Raw genomic sequence first — 22,718 nt, 5'->3', positions numbered from 1 at the left:
CCGCCCATATTCAACGCACAGTGTGCATCTAGGGCAGCGTTATTGGAGAGGAAGGTTGAGCCCATGCCAAGGGTGTTGCCCTGGACCTTACATCTGGGTCTGTCTCCTTCCCAGAGCTCATGTAAACACCCTTCTCCCAAAGGGCTGGAGTGAAGGTGTTCAAGAGCAAGACAGTGAGGGCAGGCAGAGCCTAGGAGTCGTGAGCAGAGCTGCTGCGCAGGCTGGCAGTGCCTTGCCCATGGGCAGGGGGCTGCCAAGGCTTCAGAAGGCAGCATGAGAATTGGCAGAGTGCTGTGCTGAGGCTCCAGCTGTGGTGGCTGTGTCTCTCCTGGCTCTCTGTGGGGTCCACTCTGGGTGCTCAGGTCCAACACAGACAAGGACCAGCTCCAATCACATTAAGTCTGTGAGCGAGCGCAAGGAGATAGTGACTGCCAAAATGCTTTGGAAGGTCCACACTGGCCTTATCTTTGTGCCAAGGGATGAGGAATTTTAGGACAGCAGGTATGGGAGGGTCCTCGAGGTCATCAAGTCTCTAAGCTCCATCTAAACTATTGCTGAGCAGCATCAGCTCAGCCAGCTCCTAAACCTCCCCAACCACAGCAGTTCTGCTGCCTCCCAAGCGGTTTGCTGCCATCTTCCCATATTCTTCCTGCTAGGAGCTACTTCTATGCAGTGGGGGGGGGAGAAGGGAAGCTCTCTTGGTTATCCAGGAGCAATTGTGTCCTGGGACAGACTGGTGTGGGGTGTCCATGCTGCGCTGGTGGTAGCTGGAAGAATCCATTAACAGGAGGAGGGTGGAAGGATGATGGGAAGCAGTGGGGATGGGGACATGAAGCATGTGTCTGGGTACAAGCTGTGGAGGAGCCACGGAGGAACCTGTGAAATCTCACAGCAGTGCACAGAGGGGCCGAGTATCTGCCATCCTGGGACTGTGCACCAAGTGCAGACAGGATGGGGCAGGGACAGCTTGGCTCCATCCTTAGGGCTTTCAGTGCCACTGGGATGGGACAGTTATTTACTCCCCGTGGGATCCCAGACAGAGATTCCTCCCCTCATGGTCTGTGGTTATTGGCTGCTGCTGACAGAGTGTTTCAGAAGATGCTTCTTAATCAGGGTCTGGCACGCCAGGGGCATGCACGGGTCTTGGGTCAGCACAGGGGGAGGTGGTCGTAGCCAGCTGGCAGGGGCACGTCAGCAGAAGGAGGCAGGGTGGATTCTGGTACCAGGGTACTCGAGGAGAGCTGACTTTGAGGACTGTGGCAGAGCTGAGTGGTGCTGCATGATGGACTAAATGCTCTGGTGGTCTCCTAATGTGATGCTCCCCAGAGCTGGGGGCAGGGAGCAGGCTGTGACCATCCCTGTGTGCTGCTGGCCTCAGCAGGATTCTGCAACGCATGTGAGGGGAATGAATAAAAGGTCCTGCAATTGCCAGAGCTGGCAGTTTGAACCCACATCATTCAGGCCCTGGAGCGAGTCTGACTGAGGGTAAATGGGGATGAAGTGGGAGCGGTGGAAAGACACAGGGGCTTCTGGCTGCAACTGCCAGGTCCTGTCTGGTGCGTGCGGTTCCTGGAAGTTTTCCCTGGTTAGAAGGATACATGCTGTTTGTTTGGAGGCTTGTCTGGGTTTCAGCAGCAATGTGGTATCACAGTCCATGATGAAACCTGTGTTGCTGCTTAGTCTTGCAGTTGTGTGGGGAACTCTGCCCTTGCAATATACTCCTTTTGCCATGTTGTCTGTCCATCAGCAGGGCAGGCACGTGGCATGGGGCACAGCAGCTTGTCTGTGAGCAAGACTTTGTGCCGGGGAGCACTGTTTGGGCTGAGACTGCCTTGGCAAGGAGCTCAGGGGATTGTTGGTAAAGAAGCCTTGTTCCTGACACTGCAAAATGCAGAACAGTGGAGTAACATCTGTTACTTTCAAACTGCATCTCAATGTGAGTCTATCCTGCGAGGTGCCTGGCAAGCAGAGCTGAAGCTTTGCCTGGTGGCCAGATGCTCTGGCCATGCCAGCAGAGCAGGTGGCAAAGTTTGGGAAAGGTTGCAGACAGAGTGTGTTACAGGGCTCGTACTGTGTGTGAGCCCTGTTTGAGTCTGGGCCTGGGCTGCTGCGGCTCTCTGAGGGAGAGGATGGTTGGCAGAGGCTGGTCAGGAAGGCCTTTGAGATGGGCTTGGGCAGGGGACTGCTGAGAATCCCCTTTGGCATGGTGATCAGGGGCTGCAGGGACTTTGCCTTCATCAGGCACTCATTAGCTGCTACTCTAAAGGAGTGGGAGAAGAAGCCCAAGTCTGCAGCGTGGCCAAAGCGTCTGCATGCCACTCACCACGGAGGTGGCCATGTCCATCTCCTGGTGCTGGCACCCAGTGCTAAAGGAGTTGTGGAGGTGAGTCTGTGAGTCTGGCTGTCTTCACATCTTTCCTCCTTCCTTACATGACTCTAGGCACTGCTGAGCAACTTGAGGACTCATGGGACAGTGATGCAGGAGGAGGGGGCAGGAGTCGCTCTATGTCTCTGTCCCTAGAGCTGCCCAGGGGAGCTCAGGAGAGATGTATGGGTGTTGAGATCATTGTCAGTCAAATGCCTGGAAGTTGCAGCAGGAATGGTCAGAGGTCTGACAGCCCTCTGTGCAAAAAATGGCTAAATAAGGCAGGGTTCTTCAGACTGGAAAAGAAACAACAGAAGATGGATAAGATGTGTCTACAGGAGGCCAGGAGAGAAGGGATAGAGGTTAACTGTTCACTGTTTGTTTCCATGCAAGTACAAGGTCACATCAAACGAAGCTAGCAGGAGGTGCCAAACAGGAGAGACATTGCCTCTCACAGACGTGCTATGAAACTGTGGAAGTCCTCAGAACAAGGGGTTGTGAACAGTGAAACCTTATATTGGTTCCAGGAGAAACAGGATAAATTCAAGAAGGATAAGAGGTTCTCCCAGAACCAATAAATACACCCAGATCCATCTCTGACTTGGGCAGCTGCTGAGCTGCAAATTGCTTCTGCTTTGCTTCTGACTACTGGCAAAAAAGTACATAGGGCAAGGTGGACCCTTGGTCTGAGCTGTTGTTTTCATAACATTGTGCCTACCAGGGAGGGTGGAGCCAAGAGGGAGTGCTGGGCTTTGGTAAGGAAGCATGGGTTTATCCCCATTCAGCTCTGTGTTACTTTGCTTGGCACAGGGTGACAGATGCCTGCTCAGTCCGGCTTCCTCGCTGAGAGTGTGGGATGCTCTCCCCACGTGATGGAGGTGCAGCTGGTGGGAGAGGTGGGACCTGGGCTAAGCACCGATCCTCTGCCTCAGCATCACAGGACCCTTTGCTGGAGACTTCTGACGGACCTTTGTCCACTGAACAGTTAATTCAGTTGGTTTGCAAATGGATGGCAATATCCCTTCCCTCCTGTGTTACCTGGCAGTTCTGCTTCCTCTGGTTCCATGGGCACAGGGGCACCCACGCAACACGCTGGCAGCAGAGCTGGAGTCTCATCCTGGCATTGTCCCAGTTCCCTGGTACTTGCTGCATGTGGTGAGCACTATGGGATCACCGGGGATCTGATCTTCATCTCCCCCTCCTCCAGTCCCCTGGCTCTGTTCTCATGCACATCAGGAAACATCAGTCTCAGTTTTGTTCCTGGTTTTATGCCCAGATGAGAAAAGACTCATGTCCTGCTACCCGTGAGGGTCCAGTTCAGCCTTACATCAGTGTACATGGGGTGCCAGAAGGCTGTCCCCCAGCTCCTTGAACAGTTCAGAGACATGCAAGGACAGAAGGGAGGTATGAGGCTTAGCTTGGGAGAGGTTTGCTTCTTGTGGGAGAAGTGGACTCGGAGAGGAGGAGGCAGGGATGAGCTGGGGATCTAGCGGTCCCCAGTGGGCTTTGGGTGCGGCACAGCAGGATGACGCCAAGTGAAGTTGAAGCTCACAAAGAGGATGCTGTTTCCCATCCTCATGACTTCCAGGAGGACCCTGTCCACAAGGGCTGATGGAATTAGCCAGCCAGCACAATGGTGTCCTTGGAACCACAAAACTGAAATCTGCCCTTGGCTAGCAGCCGTAAGGGGACAAATCCTGTGCCTCAAGACAGAAATGATCTCTGTTTCTGTCTCATCACCGTTTGGTGTCTGTTGCTGCTGGGCTGTCTTGATGAGGATCTGAGGTTGCAGACTTGGGTAGGGAGCTGCTGTACTTTGATGCTTATGACCTTAAGAGGAGCCAAGTGGTTACCTGCTTTTTGTAACAAAAACCTCCTCCCATGTCCGCTGGGAGCGATGCTTCAAAGTGGGCATCTGTTGAGGCAGAGCTGTGCTCGGGGACCTCTGAGAAGCAGCAGGCAGCATGGGAGCCTTCTTGGCACTGGAGGTTGCCTTTCCTTGGCATTGCTGGTTCTTGCAGCCTGCCTGTATGTCCTGCTTCATCCTGGTCTGCTCCCTGTGGAGAGGCAGGGCATCCCCAGGCTGCCTGATTTGCTCCGGTCCAGCTTATTTCTTAACACTAGGCAGCCTTTACAGTAAAACACATTAAAGGATTTTTTGCCAGAGGTTTTAGGCTTTCTACTTTTTTTATGCTTGAAGATAGAAAATATGGGAGGAGAAAGCTACAAGGGAAAATAGAAAATACATTTTGGATTAAATTTGAACAGGCTTCCCTCCTAGCTGCTGGCTTGCCTGGCCTCCAGTCCTTAGCCAGCCCTGGTTGCATGAGCAAGAGTTGGACTTTGCAGAGCTGCCCTGGCTGCAGACTGACCCTCCAGCCTAGAGGGTTTCCATGGTCTTCTGCTCGGTCACACCAGCTTTGGTTTTGGTTTCGGAATGGAACAGCTGATGGTTCTTGCTGAGGGCAAGCTTCCCTGCTTGAGGAAGCTGCTTGCCTTAGTTGAGTAGAGGCTGTTGTGGACTTGGGCTGGACCATCTAACTGCTTGAGGTCCTTCCAAGGTGACTGACACTGCATCTGTCTGGGCTGCCAGCTATATGTACAACCTGTGATGACAGCGATCTCTGGTCGTGACTCCTATATGAACTCTTTAGGTTGCTCACTAGAGCATGTAGCAAATCTGTGTATCTCCAGAGTTCCTGGGAAAGCCTTCAGGGTTTCTGGGGAAACCAGTAACTCTGAGATGGGCTTCTATCTTATTCAGCTGCAGACGGGCATTTTTGGATGCTGTGCCATGCTAGCAGCATGTGTGGGTGGCCGTTGTGCCAGGGACCCAAGTGCTCCCTTTGCCCTGGTGCTGTCCTGAGCATGGAGGCCACCATCAGCACCGTGGCGGCTCCACTGTGAGCCAATGCTGGGTGTGCAGGTTCACCAGCTTTGCCCAGGAGCATCTCCACAGCCGCCAGCCATTATCCTCAGTGCTGGTGCTCGGTGGCAGGGTGGAGCAAAGGGGAAGACAGATGTGGAGGGGGAGGGTGGCTTCTCCAGCACCTGTGCCTTATTCTGGAGCGTGCAAGTGTGAAATTCAATTTGTAGATAAGCTGTAGCTGGTGAGGAACACAGGCCACGGTGTCTGCTGGAGCCACGCAGTGTCTGGGAACAGCACGGCCGGCATGCACAGCATGTCCTGCCTGCCAGCTCTTGCGGAGGCTGACGTCACCTCAGAGGAGCAGTGGCTGCTGCAGGACGTGGCTGCTTGACGCTGTGTCATGTTGGCTCTGGGTGAGCAGCCCTGGCTGCCGACAGGAGCCCTGCCAAGAGGTGCTGCCCCAGGGCTGGTGTCCCCTGCCCTGTGAAGGCGAGGGGCACGGCACAGCTGGAAGCGAGAGGGACCTGGTGCTCTCTGCCACCAGCAGCTTGCAACCTGGGTGATGGGGAGGATGGGTGTTGTGAAGAGGAGTCCGTGGTGCTTTGGCATTTTCTCACCTTCACGTTCAGATCTTCCTTTCCTGACGTTTCCAGTGAGTCCCGCTTGCTGGCAGGAGCAGAGGGAATGGGCATTATAGTGTTAGCAAACGCAGCTTGCACTTGCCAATGCTCTGTCTTCCATGTGTGTTGCTACCAGTAGTCACAGCTCCCCTTCTCCTGCCCTAGTCCAGATCTTTCTGGGTTTTCCACCTCTGAGTGCTTTGCAGAGAGCAGCCCTCTGTTGCAGATGAAGAGGCCAGTGCTGTGAGGAGGGGAGCACAGTCACCCAGGCCAGCCATGGCAGAACTGGGACTGAGCAGTGCCCTGGTCCTCAGTGGTGGCTGCTGCTGGGACTGGCTGTGTCCCCAGGCAAGCCACAGTGTCATGGAGCAGTGGGTCGCTGCTGATGCCGTCTGACCTGGAATGGGGCAACAGCATGGTGATGCCAGGATGATCAGTCTGTCTGGGTGTTCCTTGCTGGCCAGAGAGACCACTGCTCCCCTGACCCCAGCTTGACTCTTGCAATATGGTCAGAAAATCATGTCTGGTCTTTGGTCAGGGCCACTGGCACTAACACACAACTCAGCAGCTTGTGTCAGGCAGGATGTGCTGGAGCACTTGCCTCCCTGAGTAGGGTGATGGGCTGGGGTTCAGCCAGGGTGTCTCTGGCACAGGACGGGACGTGCAGCTCTCCGAGCTGTGGGAAGCCAGGGGTCATGGGGTGGCACAGCCCCACATCTTGAGCTCTGGCTGTGTAGGTCTGCATGGAGCCTGGCTGGTGTTTCACGTGAAAGTAGGGACTATTGTAACAAGGTGGAGGTGGTGTGGACAGTGGAGGTGATGCTAGCTCAGACATCTCCTGGGACAGCTTTCCGTAGCATTGCCACCAAGGATCCTGCAGTGAGGAAGTGATTTGGTGCTGGACTGCAATGTTTGGGTTTTCTAGCACCATGAGGGAGCATGCATGGACCTGCTGCCTGCATTGTGACCCTGGAGGGGTGGCTCTGTCGGGATGGCCCACACCCCCTCTTGCACAGGGATTTGCTGTCTGCATGGTCCCACCCTGCTCCATGGACTTGGTGGCTGGGTTGGTGTCCCATGGTACAAGACGGTGGTAACAGGTGGTGCAGGAAGTTGGTGCTTGTACACTGCCAGATAACTTGTAACTTTATCTCTGCACAGGAAAACTGACTAATTATGTCATGTTTCAGCTTCCATGGTAAAGTTCATTCCTGTTTGTCTCCAACTGTTTTCCTCATCTTTGTTCTTTGCCCTGGGTTTCATTACCTTTAGCCTGCATCACCTTCATGACCTGGCTTACAATTCTGCCCCACAGAACTTTGCTTAGCTGACAAAGAGCAGTGGCAGTGATGTCAGGCAGAAATAGATGGTTGGGGCAGGTGTCAATAAAGGAAACAATCAGCTCTACCACTGAAACTAGAGGTTCTTACAGCCACGGTCTGGATTACAACCTGTGATTAAGTGGGTTTGTCTCTCTGCTTTGAGTCAGTAAAATTGAAACACTGACAACCTATTTTTGGTGTAGCTGTTCCCCTTCAAAGCAGTCTTGGGGTTTGTTGCCCATCCTCTCTAGTCACATTTGCAGGAAGTCTTTGTATTTTAAGCTGCAGTCGGTTCCTCTCTGCCTAGCCCACCTCCTTACATTTATAGAGCCTCCTCCAGGCCATGCTAGTCCATGGAAAGCATTGGCTGTGCACACACTCAGCCTGCGTGCAGCCACCGGTGCTTTCTCAGCTTTTGTTGGAGCATGCGTGAGACACCTTGACCCATTATTAGCACAGGTGGTGATCAGGATAGGACAGGGCTTTGTGCAAATTGCCCATGGCCCAGTTGGTTGGAGGAGGTCCATGTCTTTTGCCTGGCTGGGTGTCCAGAAAGGAGCTTGCGGAACTGGGGTGTGAGAGAGTTTTGGGGAAGGACATTCCATCAGCAGTGGGGTTTCATACTTGCTGCTTAGTGTGGGGCATTTCAGAAATGGGGGTGTCATTTCATCAAGCCAGCCTCTTTAGGTCACTGAAGTCTCCTTTCTTTGTTAAATTTCAAACCTGCTTTTGCTAACATAAAAAATATGAACGTGTTTGGACTTAGAGTGTCAGAAGCTTGTTGCTCTGAAAAGAGCCTTGTTCTTGTGTAATTGCTTCCTAATGTGGTTCAGTCATAATAATCCATGTTAACTTAAGAACTGGGGCCCCTGCTAGCCATGGTAGTTTCCAAGGTGGTTGTTTGGGAGACGACTTAGGAGCCATTACTCTGGCAGATGTGAGGGGGATGGTGATGAGCAACTGGGATAATGTCAACGCGCGGCTCGCCAAAGCTGGAGAAGGAAGTGAGAGGAATGCTGCTTGTGCAGACAGCTCTCTCTTCGCTGGGTGAGATTTGCACTCCAGTTGCTAGCTGCAGAGTGTTGATCTCTGATTTGTGAATGAGCTTATATTGCCTTAAAGTAGGTGTCTGGTGCTTGTTTGTGATGTGTTGGAGAGAAAGCAAGTTGTCTTGGTATGAACTTTGTGCTGGTGCCAAGGGCTTGCTGAAAGCAGATTGTCTGTCAGTTTGCTCCTGAATAGATGTCTGGAAATTCCAGGGTTCTGTGGATGCACTTTTGCATTGTCAGTCACCTGCCCGCACAAAGTGAGAGCTGGAGTAATTCTGCCATTTATTTATGAAGTGCTGTTTCTTCTAGAATAGAATATTTAAGTTGGAAGGGACCTACAATGACCATTTAGTCCAACTGCCTGACCAATTCAGGGCTGACGAAAAGCTAAAGCATTTTATTATGGGCATTGTCCAAAACCCTCTTAAACATTGAAAGCCGTGGGGCATCAACTACCTCTCTAGGAAGCCTGTTCCAGTGTTTGACCACCCTCTCGGTAAAGAAATGCTTCCTAAGGTCCAGTCTAAACCTCCCCTGGCGCAGCTTCAAACCATTCCCACACATCCTATCACTGGATCCCAGGAAGAAGAGATCAGCACCTCCCTCTCCACCTCCCCTCCTCAGGAAGCTGTAGAGAGCGATGAGGTCGCCCCTCATCGAGTCCAGGTGATGCAGTTTGCTCGGCAGCTATGCTTGCACGTCCCGCCTTTCCTCCAGCCGCCGGACAAACGGCCCAGTGGAGCCCGAGGGAGACCGAGCGCTTTTCGTGCTAGTACTCCGTGCCGTTTAGACGATCTGGGCTGCAGGGCTGGGCTGTGGGTCTGCTCGGAGAAGAACCACCACTCCTCCTGGCGCAGGAGGGGCCGGCGGGTGCGGCGCGGTGCTGAAGGGACAGCTCCCGCCCGGCCCCGCGGGGGGGCGGGGGGGACGCGCCGGTCCCACCTCCCCTGCCCTGGGGTCGAAGCAGGCAGGGATCAGCGTGCTGGCAGGGCTGGGGGGCACTGAGCAGCCTGCACCCCCTCACACGATCTTCAGGGAACAGCACAAAGCACCGCCCCATGGTGGTCGGTCCTGCCAGGCCGGACCAGGCACGTTCAGGCTGGGATAAAGCGATGCCACATCCACTTGTTGTAGTGTGTGCGGTGACCCTGTTGCAAGGCCTTCTGGAGTCTCCTCTGGGGCTCTTTGATCTTCCAGGCAGGGTCAGGCTCTCTTCCTTTGCTGCCAGTTGTTCTGGCTGGGCAGCAAGTGTGCGTAGATCCATGCCAAGGCCAGGGCACAGTGTTTGCTGTTTAGACAGTGGTTCTCATTAACCTCTGCCCCTGCAGGGAAGCATTTGTAAATTGAAACTGCAAGCAGCAAGGTGAGGGAGAGAAAAGCTGCATCGTTTCTTCATGCTGGGGTCAGGGAAGCCGTAACATGAGATAATCCAGATTATTTCTATCCAGAATGTGGCACTAAATGGCCTACTTCCACCAGCTATCCCTGAGCCACATGGAAACCCGGCAGCCCACCAAGAGGCTGCTGCTGCTCTCCTTTTCACTGCCAGGGATCTGTCCCGGCAGAGCCTCTTGCTCACACAGCAGCTGCTGGCTGTGCCACGTGGCCCTGCCTCAGCTTTCCACCAGACTCCTGGAAAGCAGTGAGTGGGAAGGTGAGTCAAAATCCAGACCAGCTCAAGGTGAGCATGTAGCCCACTCCAAAAGAGCCCAGGCTTTCAAGCATGGTTGTCCTTGGGTCCTCTATAGAAGCTGCCCTCTGCTTGCATCAGCAGTATTGGGTGCTGACCCCAACACCGTCCCTGCTGCAGCGCTCACTGGCTGTCCTTCAGCAGCATTGCCAGTCTCGGCTCAGTGACCCTGAGAAACCTCCTGCATTTTTGGAGCTTTTGATGCTAAACAAGAGCTGGAAATGAGCCAGGCTATCTCACCTGCTGTGTAGTGTGCCTTCTGGAGCTGGGCATTGAACAGTGTGCTAGCATTCAATACCAAAAATGTCTGGATAGGCTGAAGTGTGGGCAAGGGAAAGGTCTGCTTTGCCCCTGGTGTCCTTCCGAAGGCAGGCTTGGCTCCTTCGTGAAGGACTCATTAAAGGCCATGGAGCAAATGGGGACAGGCCATATTGCAGCAGGAGGCCATTGGCACCACAGCAGAAGTGGCATTTGAAACTGTCTGTTTCTAGGGATTTTGGGTAACATTATTCTGTTCTGAATGGGAGCTCTCGAGGATCTTGGCACGTGTCTGGGAGTTGTCAAAGAGCTTCTGTCCCACATATGTTCTTGCAGCGTTGAGGAACTTAACTGACACTTCTCACGCGGTCTCTCATCCTCTCCCCAGGGCAAAGGATGTGCAGTGGAGTGTCTCGTAGGCTTGTGACGTTCAGCTTGCTTTAAATATTGGTGGTGCTGTGGGTAGCAGTTAGGAAAGGCAAGTCACAGGGATGTATCTTGCACTTGAAGCAAACAAGGGTGAGGTTTGTGACTGGTTTTCCTTCTGTCCCATCAGAGTGACTGTGGTGTCTAGATATCAGAGGTGCTGCAGATGTGCCTCTAGGAGGAGAGTGAGATGGGGGACACTGGACTCTGGGGGAGACTTCTGCAGAGTGGAGAACAGATGTGATGGGCTCCACCGTGCTGGGAAGCCTCCTAAGTGTTCTGCTCTGTCAGAGCATCCTAAATGCTGAAGGCTTCGTGGCCAAGGTGGCTGTAGTTTGCCCAGGTGGTGACAAATGCTGAACAAATAAGGGCAGGGACAGAACTGCCAGCCAGGGTTGAAGAGAAGTGTAGGAGACTGGGCCGGAGGGGATGCCAAGGGGACACTTGGTCCATCCATCTGCCATGTAGCACCCTTTGCAGATGTGCATGGGGCACTTCAACTTTTCATGGTGTACACTTGACTCTCCTTTCTTAATATGAATGTGTCTCCTACCTAGCATGAAGTTCAATGTCACACTGTTCCGACCTTTTTTACAGTGGCCTTTAGATGTTATAAAACTGCATCCTCTGACTTGTCTAAACTAGCCCCACTCTTCCAGGCTTTTGTCCAAGGCTTTTTGGTGGTCTTGCTGGTCTCCTGTGGCCCCTCTCAGTTGGTCCAAATCTTTTGGGGAATGAACCGGTTCTCTGGAGGAGAACAGTATAATTACTTGATGTGCCTTTATGAGCAGAAAGGAGAGCAAAGTAATTATTTCACATGTCTGTATAAGCTGGCCTTTCACACATCCTACTGTATTTGCCTTTTTTTTGTGGCAATGATGTGCTGGCTCACGTTCAGTTTGTACTCCCCCATAGCCCTTGTGACCCTTCCAGCAGAAACGCTGCTGTCTTTTCTTCTGTGGTCTGTTTGTGCAGATTTTTACCTCCCAATGACTTACAGCTCTGCCCATCATCTCTCAGCCCTCTCCCCAGCCTGTCTGGAGCGTGTCAAATTCCCATCCCGGCCTCCAAAGCACTGGGTGTTATGTGCAGATTTTAAAACATAGTCTGTTCTGTCATTTAGGTCATTCATGGAAAAGCAGAGCAGTGGCAGCAGCAGGGCAGCCCTTTCTGAAACCCTACTTGTTCCCTTTCAGTGTAACTGTGAGCCACTGGTAACCATCTATTACTGTGCACCAGCTCTGTGATGGAGCTGAAGTCTTGGGAATTGCTCCTACAGTGCTGTGGGACCAGGAAACATCTGCCTGTGGCATGGATGTGTAACCTGGGGTGGGTCAGAAAGACCCACTGGGCACAATCCATAGCACGTAACCACCAACTTTGTTCTGTAGTAGTATCCTCAAGCATTGACCCAGGCCACAAGCATCAGAGGGTGCAAGCCAAGACCTACTGGCAGGGGGCTGCTCTTCAGGAGCTGCCAGGACACATGGACACAAGTATGTCAGTCCAGTTGTGCTGCAGCTTCTGTGCTCCCCAGGGTTTCCTGTGCGGTTTCTGCAGCATGACAGGCCAGGTGGTATGGGATGGGGGGTTGATGAGAGCCAGGGTCGCTTGCTGGCAGAGGAGAGCAGCTGGCAGGGTAGGGAGGGCAGCTGGGAGGTGCTGCTGCCTGAGAGCTGAGCATCAGCCTGAGGTCCTGGAGCACAGGCTGGTGGAAAGGTTTGGAGCTCGCTTGCCCTGGGGAAGAGGAGGCAGTGGTTTCTCATGCTGTTTGCCGGTGCATGTCTGTGCTGGGATGCATGGGCTGTCCCCCAGCCACCTCTCACCATGATACAATGGGGTCAGATGGTGAACAGAGCTGCACAAGGGAGAGTGGCCAGATGGTGCAATGGGACCTCCTGTCCACTTGCTGTAGGGAGGAATCATCCATCCGTGCCAGCCAGGCGGTTTGAGGTCCCAGTCTGTCCTGACTCTGGACCACACAGCACATAGAGCCACAGCATCAATGTGATGAGCTTGGGGTTGGGTCAGCCTGGGTGCTCAGAGGCAGGAGGCTGGACCCCGATGAAGGGTCCGATATGAGGTCAGGCTGCCTGCTTGCATCTCCTCGGCCGTCTGCCAGGAAAGGTGTGGATCCGGCTCGTCTGGCTGGTGTTGAGACGCCTGACTGTGCATCTGTGAGGGAGGCTTCCAGAGGATCCCGCCTGCCCAGGTTTCCATGGAGAGCGTCTCCATGTTGAGGAGGGAGCTGTCTGGCAGACAGTACGGCTGTGGAAATACCGATAGAGCGTTTGTTTTCCAAAGCACATGAATAACATTCCTAACAGCTAGCAGCCTCACTTCCTCAGCTAACCCCACCAGTGGTCTGGCAGAATGACCTGGGATGCCTGTGGTGTCTTTATCCTCCCAGCTCCTCACTGCGCGCTTGCCTGAGCATCCCCAGTTTGGCTGTATCTGCCCGGCCCGGCCCAGTTTCCCTTCCAGTTGGCAGGCATGGCTCCTCCTGGCGCAGGGCTGCAGGGAGGCAGCAGCCATTTTCGCTGGGAGACACATTTGGCTTCACTGCTGGAGGGAAGAACGGGAGCGCTGTAGGTGGCAAAACTGGGGAAGTTTTGCTCCCACCTCCTGTGGGATGTGAGGGGAATCATTTCCCTGAACAGAATGTCCTTTCTCGGATCTCCCGGTTATTTTGCATGCTTTGAAAGACCAAGGGGAAGCTTATGAGCTGTTGAGGCAGCAGACAGCAATGCAAGGCGCATGCAACAGCCCCCGGTGAAGGGGGCTGAGCTCGGGTTTTCATGGCAGTCTGTCAATATCAAATTAAGGCTAAATTCCCATCCTAAATGTTATGTTAACATGAAGTTACATCAGAAAGCACAGAGCACAGAACAGCAATATGAGGGTATAAGATGTGTTACAGGGGTATTGTAATCATCCCAAATGAGGCTTTTGAAACCCAGGGAATTCCAGATTTAGGGTTGGCATCGTTTTGGGGGGTTTGTAATTGAAAAACAATCCAAACATAGAAAGGTTTAGGAGCATGTTGCTGAGATTGTTTGGGTGCCTTTATTCTGTGCTGCAGGGACATGGGCAGATGGAGGGAAAAAGTCTTTAAAAAATGGTAGAACCAAATGTGGAATTACAAATGTTAAAATACCATGATCTGGATTTGAGTGTTAAGGCATCGTGACTCTACAGGATAACGTTAGGGCTGCTGGGTCTTGACTGTGCATCTCCATATCTGGACATATTTGGCTATCGCTAACATAACTCACCTCTGTGCCTGATGCTTCGTAAAACTCATGATTGGAGACAGTTGCAAGTCCTGTAGCATCATTTTATTTAAGTTAAGGATGTGTACATGGAACTTAATTCTATGATAGCTTATGTGATGGGTAGACCCTGGCTAGACGCCAGGTGCCCACCAAAGCCGTTCTATCACTCCCCCATCCTCAGCTGGACAGGGGAGAGAAAAATATAACAAAAAGCTTGCGGGTTGAGATAAGGACAGGAGAGATCATTCACTAATTACCGTCAGGGGCAAACCAGACTCAGCTTAGGGAAAGTTAGCTCAATTTATTACCAATCAACCAGAGTAAGGTAATGAGAAATAAAACCAAATCTCAGAACACCTTCCCTCCACCCCTCCCTTCTTCCCGGGCACAACTTCACTCCCGGATTTCTCCACCAAGCCCCCCCAGCGGCACAAGGGGGACAGGGATGGGGTTTACGGTCATCACACGTTATTTTCTGCTGCTTCACCTCCTCAGGGTGAGGGCTCATCACACTCTTCCCCTGCTCCAGCGTGGGGTCCCACCCACGGCAGACAGTCCTCCATGAACTTCTCCAACGTGGGTCCTTCCCACGGGCTGCAGTTCTTCACGAACTGCTCCAGCATGAGTCCTTTCCACGGTGTGCAGTCCTTTAGGAGCACACTGCTCCAGCGTGGGTCCCCCACGGGGTCACAAGTCCTGCCAGAAAACCTGCTCCGTGGGCTCCTCTCTCCGCAGATCCGCAGGTCCTGCCAGGAACCTGCTCCAGCGCGGGGTTCCCACGGGGTCACAGCCTCCTTCGGGAACTCACCTGCTCCAGTGTGGGGTTCCCACGGGGTCACAGCCTCCTTCGGGAACCCACCTGCTCCGGCGTGGGGTCCTCCCCGGGCTGCAGGTGAAGATCTGCTCCACCGTGGACCTCCCTGGACTGCAGGGGGACAGCCTGCCTCACCAGGGTCTTCCCCACGGGCTGCAGGGGAATCTTCGCTCCGGTGCCTGGAGCATCTCCTCCCCCTCCTTCTTCACTGACCTTGGTGTCCGCAGGCTTGTTTCTCTTACATGTTCTCACTCCTCTCTCCGGCGGCTGTTTCTCCCAACTTTTTTTTCCTTCTTAAAAATGTTATCACAGAGGCGTTACCACTATCACTGATTGGCTCGGCCTTGGCCGGCGGCAGGTCCATCATAGAGCCGGCTGGTATGGGCTCGCTCTCTCTCAAACACAGGGGAAGCTTCCAGCAGCTTCTGACAGAAGCCACCCCTGTAACCCCCCCCACTACCAAAACCTTGCCACATAAAACCAATACAGAGATTAAACAAAACCCCAAAGGAATATCATCATAACGTAATTCTGAAGAGCTGTAGCAAGAAGCTGATTTTTGGCTGTGTTTTGTAAGAAGAGATTCCTCACTGTGCCAGGACAGACTGGTTATGCTGGGTGCATGGCCACTCCAAGGACGCAAAGTGGGTGGTGAATTCAGCCCTAATTTTGCAGTGACTGGTGCGTGCAGCCCAGCTGGGCAGCTGCGGGCTGCAGAGTGGCTGCTGTCTGGTGCCCTGAAATCGCTTGGCTACAGGAGTTGGTGGAGCAGCAATGCCCACGGCAGCATGTGGCCGCAGCCCCGAGGAAGCTCTCAAGTCAGGAAATCAGCTGGTAAGCCACCGCTGTCAGGGCTGTGGTGTTCCTGCAGAGGGAGAACGATGACGAGTAGGTTGAAATGACTCTGCAGGGAGTTGTGGGCACTAACATAAAGACTGGAAGCTGCCTGTAGCTTCCAGTCATACAAATTAGATATGACAGTCATTAATAATTTGGCTTTATCCTAACCCGTGGTACCCGAAGGAACCTGAGCAGAAGATGTGCACTGGGCAGTTTGCCTTCCAGCAAATCAGGCAGAGCGGTGGGTCTGAAGCACCTTTGAGATCCCACTTGGGAATGCAACTTTGGGGGGGTTCTGGGCCATCATTGCACCCCTGGGATGTTGCTGTTAGGCAAACGTCAGTTCTCTGCTGAAGGAGGAGCATTGCTGCAGGGAATGTTAGATGAATTATGGCTTTCTTCTGGAGCTGGGGGCAGAGTGGGGCAGCCAAGGCACTGCACTGCAGAGGCAGCTCCAGTGGTGGTGGGGCAGAGCAGAGCTTGGGGTCTCTGGGTGCCTCAACTGTATTTCTGTCCCTCAGTACACCTTTTGTTTCTTAGGCTTTGGCAGCTGTTTGGAGGATAATGCAGCAGGGTCATGCTCCTGCCAGGTGTGTTTCTGTCACTGCCTGGTGGGGCAGGAAGAGGTGGAGGGGAATGATGCACAGGGGTGACGGGGGTCAGGGGTAGAGCAGGATCAGCCCCGGTCATGGTAGCTCAGCCCTCAGATTGTCGCTGTGCTGTGGATGGGGCAGTAGGTGCGACTGCTTCTTCTCATCATTTGTATCACCCTCCATGTTTGGCTTTACCTCTGGTCCCTCCACAAGCTCTGGAAGGTTGCCTGCATGCCCAGCCCTGCGAGGCCTTGCTGCTCGGGTGGGCTGGATGCAGTAACATGATTTTCTGGGCTGAGTGTTTCTTATTATGCCTGTCATACCCTGATTTCTGAGCCTGCGGTGTTCCCTGGGCATATCAGGAGAGCAGGCACAGCACGGGCCCATTTCCTTAATGACCAGCAGTGAGTTGCCTGCACATGTGCAGTGCAGATTTGAGACACCCTCAGTGGTTTTTTGTTTTGTTTGTTTTTTTTTCCTGCGGATTTTCCTCGTTGAATGAGGTGTTCTCCATTCGTGGAGTCTCTGCCCAGCTGAGCCTCCACCAGAGCCATGTCCTCCCATCTGCATACAGCCCTTATTTTGTGCTCCAATAATTCCAAGGCAACTCTCCCCTGAGCCTGGGAGAGATTTACCGGGTGGCCATGTAAGGATACTCTGGGGCAAAATGGAGGTGCCCAACCACCGCTGCCATCTCCCCCAGGGTAAGGACATGTGGCTGAGGCAGGATGAGCATCCTCTGACTCGCCACCAAGCAGTGCCTTTCAGTGGGGGCTGGGCTGCAAAGCCACCTGCTGAGGTGCGGAGCCAGCCTCCGGCTGATGCTGCTTTCGCCCAGCCGGGGTGAGGGCAAGCACCTCTCGCCCAGCCGGGGTGAGGGCAAGCACCGGGTGAGCGCAGCCTCCATGGCTCCCCTTGCCCAGGTCCCCCAAGAGCAGCGGTGCTGGCGGGGGGGAGGTGGGGGGGCCACTTACATAAGCCCTGAATGCGGCAGGCGGTGCGGGGAGGTGAAGGGCAGAGCACTGAAAATCCACACAGCCTCCAGCAAGGGCTCCCTGGCGCAGGAGCTCTGCTCGCTGACATACATCCGCAGGTCCCCATCTGCAGCCGCTGCCTGCAGCTCCCTTCCTTCCCCGCAGACCCCACAGGGGACTGCCACATCTGCTCCTCCCCCGCTGACAGCCCAGTGTGGGGACGTGGGAGCAGAGCTCTGTCTCCCCGGGGCTTGCTTGGGTGGCCAGGAGGCAGCTGGAGCAGGGAGGGGGTGGCTGGGAGGCTGCCGTGCCAGCGCAGGGGGATGCAGCCCAGAAGCACTCTGGCTGTTCCCGTCCTGCCTGCTCATCACCCAGGTTGTGCCTGAGGTCTCGCCGCTTCAGCCAGCGGCACATGGAGGGAGAAAGGTGGCTGGAGGGCATGTGGGCGGGCGAGATGGGTGTCTGGGTAGGACACGTGGGTCTAATTTGCAGGGGTGTGTGGTGGGGTGGTGGCACCTGGGCAGGGGAGCGATACTGGGATGGAGCTGAGGTGAGGAGCACAGACTGCATGGCGTGGGAGCACGGGCAGCTCTGGCTCAGCCAGGAGGGGAGAGGTGCCAGCAGGCTCTTGTGCAGGGGCCATGCTGGGCAGCAGCGGTGGTGCCTGACAGGTTCCCTGTGGCGAAGGATGGTGCCAGGGAAGTGGCACTGTCCTGCTTATCTTGGCACCCATAATCTGCTGCTGATACCCTCCTGCAGCATGGGGCAAGGATGCTGTGCTACTCACCAGGGTGGCTGCAGAGCTCACTCAGGCAGGGCAGGGCTGGCCCCCAACCGCCGGGGACATGCTCTGCAGGCGTGGACAGACACAGTCTGTGTGGCTGCATGTGGTCTACTTGTGCTGCTCACCCAGAGCCGCCTGCCTGGGTGGTGACAGAGCCAGTGAGCACCCATGGGTGGGAGGGTGTGGCCAGGGATCCTGGCTCCTTCTGTGCTGCAACTCTTTGACTCTTCCCACAGCAAGTCTGCTGTTAATTCCCTCCATCTCTCCACAGTATCAGCAGTCCCCTCCAGGCCGGGCCGTTGGCAGGGAGGCAGCAGCAGGCAGCTGGCAGGCTGTGAGGCGTGGTGGCACATCTCCCTGCATCCGTGCTCCCGACTCACCCAGCAGAAGGTGTGGCTGGACTGTGCGTTCCTGACTCCCGGCTCTCCTGCTCCATCTGTTCCCGGTGGGCAAATCAGAGGCTTGGTGTGATGGGGATGCCCTGAGCCCTCGCCCCAGGAGCTTCAGGCCTGGATGTTGGTGCTGCTCCTCCCGGACGATGTGGCTGATACTCTGGAGAAGCCCTCTCTTGCCCCCCATTCTCCAAGTGCCTCAGTTGGTGGCTGGCTGGGACCTGCGTCTTGCCCTCTGGGTCCTGAGCTTCGCCTCGGCAGTTGTGCAGATGGAGGGCCAGGTCTACTCACCAACTGTCAACACGCACTATGGGAAGTTACGGGGGGTGCGTGTGCCACTGCCCAGCGAGATCCTGGGGCCTGTGGACCAGTACCTGGGGGTACCTTATGCTGCTCCCCCCATCGGGGAGAAGCGGTTCATGCCCCCAGAGCCTCCACCATCCTGGTCAGGCATCAGGAACGCTACCCACTTCTCACCAGTCTGCCCCCAGAACATCCACAACGCCGTTCCCGAGATCATGCTGCCCATCTGGTTCACCTCCAATTTGGATATTGTGGCCACATACATCCAGGACCCCAACGAGGACTGTCTGTATCTCAACATCTACATCCCCACGGAGGATGGTGAGTCCCCGCCGGGGTGCCCGCAGGAGGGTGGGGGGGGGCTGCTCCGCCCCTCCCCAGCAGTGGTTGGTCTCACCTGGGTGTTGTGTTTGAAGCATGTGGTTGTGGACCCTGCAGCATGCTGTCTGTTTGTGGAAAGCTTTCTCTGGCCACGCAGCTCGCCCTCTTGCCCTCAGCTGCCATCTCTGTCTCGCGTGCTCCTGCTCCTCCACTCCTCCCGGTCCCCCCCTCCACCTCCATGGCATCGTCACGGGTTCCTCTCTTGTGTTGCTAAATCTGAATCCGACTCTCTGACCGCAGATCCACAGAGCGACAAGCTGGTTTGTGCTCCCCAGGCGCCGAGTGCCAGGTTCTGTCTTGAGTTGGTTCGGGTTCGTCCTTCCTCCCCTCCTTCCCACCCTCCCCAGGTCCATGCGCTAGTTGTGGGCGTGGGCTGCGGCTGGGAGGAACACTCTCTGCCTCTCCCTGGGGAGATGCTCCAGCAAGGAAGGGACCATGGAGCCCTTTTCTGGGCCTTGGTACGGATGGGGGGTTGGGGACACTGGCAGGCACATCGCTTAGCTGCTCCCCGATCCGCCGGTGAGACAGTGGCAGAGCGATGAGCCTGGGGTGCTGGGGACCCGTGGGGTATGGTCCCGTTGGGATGAGGCTGAGTGGCGCTGGGTGCCTCCTTGACTAACCTTTTCCTTTGTAGGGGATCCCACCTGAACTGTAAGTAGAGGGCAGAGGAGGCAGCGCCTGCCCGCACGCCTGCCCCAGCCTCACCGCAACGGGAGCCCCTGGGGATTTTCAGCGGGCTGGAAGGGACCCGCAGCGGGTCTGCTGCACACGGCAGAGCAGCCTGGTGGACCGGTAGCTTCTCCCAGGCTGGCTGGCTCCACTCCTTTGTCCCTGGGGCCCTTGGCCACAGGATGCATCGTGCCTTCCTTCCTGCCCAGCACGGCTGGCCCAGAGTTTTCCTCCCACAGCGACGCTCCTTCCCCACCTCCTGCGGTCCCAGGGGCGTCGGGAGGGTGGCAGCGTGGTTGTGATTGCATGCCCACTCCTGCCAGTGGAGCCTCCTGTTATTTTGTAGTCTTTTATTCATTTTACAGTAAAACGGATTTCCAAGGAATGCACCCGAAAGCCCAACAAGAAAATATGTAGGAAAGGAGGTATGTAGCAAGCCGACCGGCAGAGAGGCACAGAGAGGAAAGAGAGAGAGAGTGAGTGAGAGGGTGCCTGGACAGCCCGCGGCATGCTCCTCCGGCACCTTTCTGTGCCACCACCCAGCCCACAGGCCCTCCGAGCAGCCCACCCTACCGCCCCCCACTTCCTGCTCAGAGGAGCCCTGTGGATGCTCTGGCCATCTCTGCTCCCCAGCTGGGGGAGCCGGGACCGGTGCCGGCTGGGAGTGTAGGTCTGGGGTCAGGTCAGAGGAGGATGCTCACATTGCTCCAGGCCTTTCAGAACACCTTCTCTTGGGCTTAGCCCTTGCTCCCTCCTTCATCCCACTGGCACCCTCCCAGCCCCTGGATATGAGGGGGAGCCTCTGATGGTGGGTAGCACTTAAATGCACCCATTCCTTAGGGGTGCATCTGCCGTTGGGGGTGTACAGATCCACTCAGAGAAGCACCTGTGTGATGGGGGACTGCAGCCCATCCTGGGCTGAGTTCTTCCCCTGTTTCATACCTTGTCATTTTGCATCCAGAGCTCCTCAGTTAAAAGCATAAAACCTCTTCTGGCTGTGTAAATGCTGCCATGTTCTGCCCCAGCCCATAGTTCTGTCAAGGCTGCTCCCCACTGCTCACACCCCCATGCCTCTGCCAGCGAGGATCTGCTCTCCACCCCCTGGCACAGCATCCTCCCTGAGCCCCAGCCACCCTGCCGGTGGATGAGCACCTCCAGTTCAGACACATCTCCGCTTTGCCTTGCCTCCATCCCCAGGGCTGTGCAGGGCTCATCCTGTGGCACTTTGGGGCAACAGGGCCAGCTCAGCCTCCCTTGCCCCAAAGCGATCCTGTGTTCCTGGCCAGTGTCACGGGCCAGGGAGTGGAGACGTGCAAATGGGAGCTGACTCAGCCCCTTGTCAGACACAATGCTTCACCCGTCCTGCCGCACAACCCCCTTGCAGGTGGGGAGAGCCTGGGCTCCTCTGTGCATCCCAAAGTTGGATCTGCAAAGTGGTTGGGCAGCCAAGCTCTTCTGAAAGGCTCAGTGCAGGGAGGGGATGTTTGGCGGGCAGGGGCTGCCATCCTGGGCATCCCGTGGCAGCGGGGCCCCTGCATCCCGGCCTCAGCCTCCCTGTGCCCCTGGGGTTGGCAGGGCTGGCACAGCTGGGCTTGGAGGTTTGGGGAGCGCTTTCCTTCCAGCCATTTCCCCAGTTCTGTTGTTGGGTTTCTTTGCTTTGCTTTTCCTGTTGCTGTCCTGGCTATTCACACGCCATCTCTCTGAGTGCCAAGGCTGCCCCTGAAAGGGCTGGCGCATTAGGGAGTCTCTGCACGCTGCCTCCGGAGCCGGCTGTGCCAGCGATCGCCAGCCACTTCAAAGCGCTTCCTCTCCCGGCCCTCCCACCGGCTGCTGGGGCTGGCGGCCCCCCACCGCTCCCAGCCCTTACGGCCGGGGCCGGGAAGCAGGGTCCGGGTTACGCTGGAGAGGGGGTGACAATGTAAGGCACAGTGAAACACCTCGGGCGCACTCATCTCCTGGTTTTCCCTCTCCGCCGGCTCTGCTTACGGGCAGGGTTTCTTTGCAGCCCATCTGCAGTTGCCTCTGGTCACCTCCCGGGGAGCTGGTGGGGGACGTGCCCTCTGCCCCCACTGGGCTCTGCTGACTCACGGACCAGCAGATCCCCAGTGCTGGCCATTTGGGCATCCAGGCGTGACATGCCGGGAATTAAAGCACCCAGACACTGGTGCTGCCCTTCGGCTCTAGCGACGGCTCTGGTGGCCGTTGGCGCAAACTGAGTCACTTGTGATGAGACACGGAAGCTCCCCCGCCTCTCGTCGTGTATTTGGAGTTAGTAGTGCTTGGGATGAGGATAACGTGCCTGCAGTGCTGATTTCCTCGGGCTGCATATCATTTGAACATTGGCTTGTTCTGGAGTATTCTTTATTATTTGTAAGGCCACATATGAGCAGTGTATAAACTCTCCTCTCACAGAGCAGGCAACTGTGAAGTACGTTGGTGGTTCAAAATGCCTCAGTTCTCACCTTACTGGAGTTTTCATGATTTCTGCCACCCCTAAGCTCAGTGTATCTCACAGCAGCCAAAAGGCTGAGAATTTATCCCTGGAACAGAAAAACGTCCCTGTTTCCCTGCCCAGTTGCCCACAATAATTTCCTATACTGAAATTTCCTACGTGACAGTCTCCTCCATACACATTGGTCCCTTCTCTGGGAGCAAGGCAGGGCAGCGGTGCTTTGAGAATAATTAGCCACGCGTGGTGCCGAGGGAGCCAACAGTGCTGAGGCTCAGCTGAGGCTCAGGTTTTGCTGTGAAAATAATGCTGCCCACCCGAAGAGCATGTACACACACACACGGTACAGTGCTTATGTGTAAAACGCAGCTCTGCTTTGTGCCACAACACTTCCAGCCTGTGCTTGGCTGTGGCAGGTGCTGGGATGCTTTTCCCTTCCCTTCACCACCAGCCCAGGCAGGCCTTGCTGCAGGGCATGAGGAGGTGGATGTCATTTTTGGAGAGGAAAAGTGTGGCAGCCCTGCACACAGCAGCCCTCCTTGGTTTTTACTAGTGACTGCCCTAATGTCTCTGGCTGAGGCTGTGCAGAGTCCAAATGTGACAGTCCAGTGTCTTGCTCTGCTGTGTGAGGGTGACTGGAGCTCC

The 22,718-nt window shown here is 55.4% G+C and overlaps 1 protein-coding gene across 3 annotated transcripts in view; it reads left to right on the top strand.

Annotated features, from left to right (window-relative positions):
• NLGN3 (neuroligin 3) overlaps positions 1 to 22,718 on the top strand; it is a 43,803-nt gene that overhangs the window by 1,989 nt on the left and 19,096 nt on the right. For 2 of the 3 annotated variants that reach the window (XM_075054101.1, XM_075054099.1), the window contains exon 2: positions 18,151 to 18,895. In XM_075054101.1, the coding sequence (XP_074910202.1) occupies positions 18,418 to 18,895 (478 nt within the window). In that variant the 5' untranslated portion in view covers positions 18,151 to 18,417. Of the gene's footprint in view, positions 1 to 3,891; positions 4,164 to 18,150; positions 18,896 to 22,718 lie in introns of those variants that run through there. The other variant, XM_075054100.1, reaches the window with a different exon arrangement.

This window comes from Buteo buteo, chromosome 22, assembly GCF_964188355.1.
Source record: "Buteo buteo chromosome 22, bButBut1.hap1.1, whole genome shotgun sequence".
Taxonomy (NCBI): domain Eukaryota; kingdom Metazoa; phylum Chordata; class Aves; order Accipitriformes; family Accipitridae; genus Buteo; species Buteo buteo.
This window is presented reverse-complemented; position numbering and strand designations above follow the sequence as displayed.